General features: G+C 29.2%; 1 protein-coding gene and 1 long non-coding RNA gene across 8 annotated transcripts in view; one reads left to right on the forward strand and one right to left on the reverse strand.

Annotated features, from left to right (window-relative positions):
* LOC122269529 (uncharacterized) overlaps positions 1-8,296 on the reverse strand; it is a 190,454-nt gene that overhangs the window by 64,365 nt on the left and 117,793 nt on the right. The window lies entirely within an intron of this gene.
* The window catches only part of LOC107438554 (muscleblind-like protein 2), a 400,349-nt gene continuing 395,390 nt past the window's right edge, over positions 3,338-8,296 (forward strand). For 2 of the 7 annotated variants that reach the window (XM_043043159.2, XM_043043160.2), the window contains exon 1: positions 3,387-4,419. In XM_043043159.2, coding sequence (XP_042899093.1) covers positions 4,249-4,419 — 171 coding nt within the window. In that variant the 5' untranslated portion in view covers positions 3,387-4,248. Of the gene's footprint in view, positions 4,420-8,296 lie in introns of all 7 variants that reach the window. The other 5 variants (XM_043043157.2, XM_043043161.2, XM_071187782.1 and 2 more) reach the window with 5 other exon arrangements.

The raw sequence follows: 8,296 nt of genomic DNA on the forward strand, positions 1-8,296 counted from the left end.
AACCAGTGTAAAATTATTATTTTTTATGTCCAGCTGACATTAAATCACCGTAAGTATTTTTTAACCTCTCTAAAGAAAAATTATATTTGCTCTTTGGATATTACTTAAAGAAAAACAACTTTCTCTATTGGCTGGTTTTTATAATCTTTAAGATGATTTATAATAATGCATTATTGATGCATAAAATTAGTTTAGTGTTTGAAATTATTTTAATTAGGCCTACTTTTGAGTAAAACGTAAAGACCGAAAATAGAAGCTGAATTCACTATTTAAATCGATCAACAAGAGCATTAATTTCACCTATCCTATTTTTGATCTAATTATATTAAATAGTTTTTCGCAAAATATGAATATTAGGATCTGATTCATTTTAAGAACTCTACTTGGCAAAACAAGAGAAAATGTAAAATGTGATGAAATGATTTTAATCAATATAATTTTTAACATAAAATGATGCCTTATGATACAAAAAATGCCGGTTGATACTATCAATCAAATGCAAATTTTTTTAAATCGATTTTTCTCCTAATATTGAGGAAATACAGTTTTTAACACCATTTTATATTACCTATATATTATATTATTATAAATAATAAGCACAAGTTCAAATAATCTTAAACATTCAAGAACACCATTTATGAGCGTTCCCCCACAGTTCCAATTTTAAGATAAGTATTATTTAAAAAAATGCAAAATTAACGAAATCCAATAAATTTAAATAGTTAATTGCGTGAAACTGAGTTTAACAAAACAGAGAAATAAAATGTGGGACTTTGATTACAGAACTTTAATTGATTGATTGGTAATGGTTAAGTTTTAAACAAAGATAATTTGATATATTAGAATTTGCAGAGGCGTTAGTTTTGAGGTTCACAGGATTTAGAAAGAGAATACAAATAAGGATGTTTGCTAAGTTTGACAATAGGTGAATAGAGTGCTACGCTAAAGAGCGATTTCACTGTTTCGTCCAGCACATGACACATGAAATAAATTAAAATGCTCGTAAGCAAAAAGACATTTTACAAATATATAACTTTATCTGAAATATCTTAGCACCGAATGTGAAATCAGAAAAATGAATTAATTCATATTTAAAAAAAAATCTGTTAAAAATTTCAATTCCCAAGTATTATTTGTCCAACTTAAAAATTCAAGTCTGTGATTTGCAAACACTTACAAATTGCACCCGTGTTTACAAATACTATTCTATCTTAATACCAATTACTTTCGACTGAGCAGCGGTGGCTCAGGAGATAGAGAACTTGCCCCCCGATGAGGTGACCTAGGTTCGATCCCAGTGTCAGCTGGTGGATTCGAATGCTGCCCGCGTCTCGCACCAACCACAGTGCTGACGTAAAATATCCTCAATGGTAGACGGATAATGGGTTAGAGTCCCTTAGTCGTCAGGCTAACCGTAGAAGGTTCTTGTGGTTTTCCTCTCCATGTAACGCAAATGAGGGTTAGTTCCCCAAAAAAGTCCTCCACGATGGCAAATTTCTTCCAATACTTGATCCAGGAGTTGCCTCGTCTTCTGGATTGGGTTCAAAATTACAAGGTTATATAGTTGGTCATAAGTAGACGTAAACCCAAAAATTGGATCAGCTGTTCAACGACAGCTATAAAATAAAATAAAAGTACTTTCGATTACTCTTCATTTAATAGAATATTTTTAAAATCAGTATAACATTTATATACTCGACTAAAAAATCATAAGAAAAAACCTGGTAAATCATGAAAACATTTTGTATATCTGGAATAATTAACATCTGGTCCTATCCAGATTTCTACTATCGAAATTATGCCTTTGAAAATTTTTCATTTATTACCTTTTCTACTCATAATATACGAAATTATAAAAATGGATAAAGTAAAAGATTAATTTACGTTGAGTTTAAACAGTTAAGAGGAATTAACCTGGTATATTTTAGAGAACAAATAACAAGGCGATTTCACGTTTTCTCAGTCACGTGATAAGTGAAATAAATATATTTGTTAATAAAATATTTTTTAAATATATTTCTGTACCTTAAGAAGTTTAGTGCCAGAAAAAAAATTCCTATTCATAAAAAAATCATGTAACTTTATATTTTCTGATTGTTTCTCCTACATTAGATTGGCTACGTGAAATGTAAAATTACGGTTCAACATTTGCATGAATTTAAAAGGTATATTTTTCTCAAAAACTGCTTATACAAAATTAAAAACTTAAAAATAATGCAAAAACTAAAATACTAAAAATTAAAAAAATGAAAGATTAAAATTTAAAAAAATAGGAAGTCTCTAATTCAAAAATATATAAATATATATAATATTATATTAGAAAAATGAAAAATTGAAATGGATGAAACTTTATGATATCTAATAACTTTTGTTAATTATGCATTGTTTTTCTGTAGATTTAAAAACATTTATTGTCAAACAAGTCATGTATTTTTAAAGGAAATTCCCACTTAACCGAAGTGACTAATATTGTCTAATTTATGCTACATCCTTAAACTCATAACCATTTTTTATTACACTTAGTAAAAACTACCTTTTTGATAATTTTTTAAACATTGCCTTTCATTTTAGCTCTAAGTGATTAGTAATAAAACATACTTAACCTTTTCTAATTATTTTGCCAATCGCAGCAAAATTTAAATAAAATAACAGCATAAATTATTCATCTGATATTATGAGAATATTTGTCAAACCTTTGTTTCATTGTTGTATTTTATTTATTATGATTTGAGATGAAAATTTTGTAAATATTAAGATACAACATATTAAGTATTATCAAATAAAATATATTTCCAACATAAATATTTATATAAAAGATAGGCACATAAAATGGTCAGTTACGTATTTATTTCAGAGATGTATAGATACATAATTTCTCTCAAGTAAATTATACTAAATATGACTCCCCCCCTTTAACTTACTTATACTTACTCCTTCTTTCGTAAATGAAGTAAAAAGAAATTTGTTGAAAATTTCATTTGTTCAGTAGCAGTGTCTGGTTTTATCTAGTTGAATTAATACCTGAATATATGTAAAACCATTCTTAACTTTTCAATGATAATCATATTAAAGTATATACATGCTAAATATATGCCATAAAAGCAAAAAGCACGTAGGCGTGAATAAACCATTTGATAAGTCTTAAACGATATATTAAACTTTTTTTTAAAATTTCAAACTTGATTGCAAAAATATAAAACACACGTTCATTTATTTTAATTTCTAAACATACATGCATATCATTTCCGCAGTAAGCAGCTCCCAACTCCCTTTAACTACTTCCCCACTTTCTTCTCCCCTGAGGCTGAAAGACGCGCACTAAGTACAAAAGCGCAATAACCGAAATTTAAATTACGATCGCAGGGGCCCGAAATTCGATTTCGAAAACTGGGAAGTCCACACGATCAAGGAAAAGACGCACGCCGTCAGTGGGCGCTGCCGTCGTTGTCTACCCTACTGCCGAGAGACCTACCAGACTACCTCCCTCGCACGCCTTCCCATGCCCACACTATCGCTCGACGCCAGTGCTTTGGAAGGATCAGTAAACGGAAACTTGTAAAGTTTCGCCGCTGCTTACCCTTAACTTCGCTCTGCTCCAGCCGCTACTTCGGTGCTCTATCGTGGATACAGTTCTATGTGCTGATAAAACAGCCCTTTGCGGCTGCCGCTTTCTGCCGTTGCATCGGGGGGAACTTTTGTCTAGTTCCCTTTCGAATTTTATTTAATTCCTTGCCAGTGATCTCTTTCGAACGAACTTTTTTCCGAATTAGAAGAAAAAAAAATTAAGGAAGATACCCCTTTCTCTCTTAGAAGGGGTGAAAAAAAAACACTTTTCAAACTGTTCGACGTTTTATTTCCTGACAGGGAACTCTCCCCCAAACGTCAAAATCAAACGTAGTTAGTGAACTTTTTATTCGAGCTTCTTCGTGTCACTTGTCTTTACTAAGAACTTAGACAACGGGGGAGAAGTTAGCAAAACTTTCAAAAGTGAGTAGATTTAGTGCGTGCTTTCAATGCAACACTAATTCTTCAAATAAAATTTTGCATAGGTAAGAAGTGTTTTGCAGGTTCGTAAAAGAAATTCTGTATTTAGTTACCCCTGCCAACAAGTGCCCTTTTCCTTCCTCCAGCGGAACACTATTTGCTGGGCACACAACTGACCGTCCAAGTGTCGGACATAGTAATATTTTTCTTTGAAACTCCGTGTCCACACCAACCGCCATTGTGGAGTGCTGGTGCGTAGGTAGCATGGCTATTGTGAACAACGTGAAGGACTCGAGATGGCTTCAACTGGAGGTGTGCCGCGAGTACCAAAGAAACAAGTGCTCGCGGCCAGACACCGAATGCAAGTTTGCCCATCCTCCAGCCCACGTTGAGGTTCAAAATGGAAGAGTCATCGCATGCTACGACTCAATAAAGGTAAGTTCAATCATAACTAACTTCTAAACAAAACAGAAACACAATTATCTAAGCATTTACCTAATATTGACCTCATATTTTTTTTGGATAAGTTTTCGACAGATTCCTGATAGCATAAAGTTTTACCTACATTTTGCTTATGCTATACTCTCTATTTGCCAGTAGTAACACTCGTTGGACAGTCTTTCATTTGAGATTAGCATTAAAAAGAAACAGAAGAATATATTTCAAAAATAGCTTAAATTCGTTTCGAAATTGGTAGGAGTTCCTTATTTACAAGAAAATATATGTAAATTCCTTAATGACAAAAGCTGTGTAGCCCTGGATTTACTACTTCCCTCAAGAAATTAGTCTCCTTTAGGTAAATACAGGGCCCACGATTCTAGATTTTTTATTGTACTTGGTTTTGTTCTTAGGTTTTTTTTTTTCGATTGTACTTTGATTACAACACCGTTGATTCTAATTTCTTAAAGTAGATCTATGACTTATATCTGGTATTATTTACTTGTCGATTTTATTTATTTTTTGAGAACCACTAAACACCTCATTTCAATTTACTTTTAAATTTAGTTCACGATTATTTTGCTCAGTTGCAAACATTTTGTAGTAATTTACAATCTGATTGATCTGAAGTCGTTTGGTTCAGCGCAGCGTGTTCTTCTCAGAACTTGTGGTATTAAAATCTGGAGCTCTATTTTATTCAACTGTATTCAATTACTTTTAAAATTCTCAATTCTTAAAACTTTTTCTGTTACCACCTTGGTGAAAAACGCCCCTCCATTCTCGATGTCATTCAGTAAAATCTAATACCAAAAATCCAATACTCCTTGTATTTTGTGGTGAATACAATAGATTCAATTTCTTAAATGCTTAAATGTACTTCAATTGAGGTATCTAATGGGTATAATGATTTGAGAAAGATTGACGTACTTGAAAGCATGACATTGACTTCGCAAAAATCTGTACTCATTCTTTGTTTTAGCTTTGCTGCTACACACCATGTTTCTTTTAGTTTTCTTTTTGCCTGGATATATTGTTGCAACACACATGCACTTGCTGCACTTCGTTATAAGTTCAATACATTTTATGATCACTTATATATTCGATAATGTAGCTTAAGCACGCTTTTTTTCCGAATTAAGTCTATCTTTCAAAATTAGGTAAAAATTCTGTTGATCCTATAATCTTTATTTCTCGCAGATTGTTTGTGTTCATTTTTAAGTCATTCACCGTATTGGATGCTGTACTTATCAAGGAATGTTTTAAATAAACTTTCTGTTATACGCAAGTATGGATATTTGTTTTAACTTGTTTTGTTTTCAATAAATTCTAACCCCTTTTTTACATAAAAAAATTAATCAAAAAATATATAAATTCAAAATCAGAGTATTTCATTTAATATTTCCTAAAACATTTCGCCTTTTTAAAAAGATAAATTTCCTAGTGGAGCATTTCTTTTCTTATTTAAATAGTTACAACTTAGTTTAAAATTTTTTTCTTTTATTATTTCTTTAAAACATTTCAATAATTGCTAAAGGTTCTTACGCTTTTTGTTTATTAATTCACTATTAGAATACGCTGTAAATTTTTAGCACTCTACAATGACATTAAATTTGCATTTATTGAAAAATTGTTTCAGTTTAGTTAAGTAAAATATACTTTTTCCACCATTCTTATTTGCGCAAAGTAATTCGCAAATTTAGTGAATATTTTCATCAAAAGATGTTCAGGTTTGAATGTTTTGAAATCACGCGCCATCCGAAGGTACAAATATGGATTTATGAAGTTTACATTTTGAATTTGTCTAAAACTTGCGGAATAAGATTCTAAAGAAATATATGTTTTTTAAAACGCTGTAAACATTTTCTGATTAAGAAAACTATTAAGTTAACACCATTTTATACATATGTGATGAATTAAGCATTTTTATCATCTATGTTAGGTGAAAATATTCGTTAACTTAAATTTTTCTGAGTTGCAGAAAGCTTATGACAATAATTTGCATTTTTGATCACATTTTGCAGCACTATTTTCTATAAATAACTTAATACCAAATTCGTAAATTTTTATTTATTTACCGTTATTTCTCATGTTTAATTAACCGTATGAACGTGCAAAAAAATTCATTTATTAAAAATTTTAACAAAACTGACAAAAAATATATTGAAGCGTATGATGCATCTGTTTAAAAGTTTAAAACTAGAACGTATTCAAAAAAAAAAAATTAAAACCCAGTTATAAAAGTTTAAAATTGACACATTTGTACATAAAATTAAAGAACAAATAAAATAAAAATTAAGCAAAAGAGAAAATTTACACATAAACAAAGCTTTAAAATTGGCACATTTAATTATTTTGGTTATGTGTCAAATTTAAGTAAATTAAAATTGGCTTAAATGCAAAACAATAAAGCAGAAATTAAAACCAAAACGCAAAAGATTAATACTGACATTAACAATTAATACAGACAAAAATACAATACAAAAGATAAATACAATCCAAATAAAAATTAAACAAAAAATGAAGTTGACACACATACAAAAACGTTAAAAAGTGACACACATGGTAAAAATTAAACTTCTTGAATTTATTTTTTAAAATTCTATTTATCTGTTATTTAAATGTCGATCAAACACATTACATACTGATTACGTTTTTTTTTATATAAATTTGTAATAGGTTGAAAATAGTATTGTCGTGTATAACACCGATTGAAGTTTCTCATTTTTTGCCAATCACTTTAATCATTGGTTTGTTGCAAAAGATAAAAACTAATGGTACTTTAGCTCAAGAAGAATTGATGTAGGTAGGTTTCGTAACCGGTATTTGAAAAACAGTTGTTCGTCCTCCCCGTCTCATTTGCTTCCTTTGGGAGTTTCAGTCGATTTTCGCGAAGAAAAAATAAAAAATCTCAAAAATCGTTTCGGATTTCTAATCTGTAATTAATTGCGTTTCAACTATATCTTATTGTTTCTTATGGATTGATTTTTAATTAATCAATGCTTCTAAGAAAGTCATTTTTATATCGTTCGTTAACTTGGCTGTTAAAACTGCTTGCCTGGCCGAATAGTTGGAGGAAAATATTTAACTTATGAAAATATTTTATGCCATAGTTTATTAAAAAGTAATTTTGAATTAAAATTTGCTAAAAATAATTGATACAAAATAGAGTAACTTTATATATATATAGCACGACGTGTTTGATATTTAGTTTGAAAGAGGTGGAATTTAAATGTCTATAAAGCATCTTTTTTTTCCTTATTTGTTGCGATAAAACTTCCTCCGCACACACAAAGTGCATTCTTTTTTTTCATTTATCCTAATTTTTAGGACAATTTAGTATCTTAAAATTAAACAAAAAGTTGTTCTCAAATTAGCACTTGCTCATTTCCTTAAATATTCAAGATATATTTTATATATTTATAAATATATTTTATTTATTTTTAGATATATTTAATATATTTATAGATATTTAACTAAGTTATTTGAACTAATCTTATTTTTTAATTGATCGAAGTTGATCTAATTTTAAGATTATTTACTTAAAAATTAAAATGCTGTTTGTTTATAAATAAGAATCTAAATCTTACAGCTCGTGAAGTGATAATGCAATTTTAGAACTGAAACTGTAAAAACTGGAACATGAAGTTTTTTTTTTGTTTTTTTTTAATTTTAAAATAAAATTTTGATACATTTGTGCTTGTCATTAACAGAGATGCTTTTCACTCTATATTAAGTATTTAAATTCTAAATATTGATTCGAAGATACTCTAATCTTCTGTATAGATAGTTTCCATTATTTTTAGACATTTGAATGAAAAAAAAAATTAGTTATAGAATTAGTAATAAAATTAATATATATATATATATATATATA

The sequence above is a fragment of the Parasteatoda tepidariorum genome, chromosome X1, assembly GCF_043381705.1.
Source record: "Parasteatoda tepidariorum isolate YZ-2023 chromosome X1, CAS_Ptep_4.0, whole genome shotgun sequence".
Classification (NCBI taxonomy): Eukaryota; Metazoa; Arthropoda; class Arachnida; order Araneae; family Theridiidae; genus Parasteatoda; species Parasteatoda tepidariorum.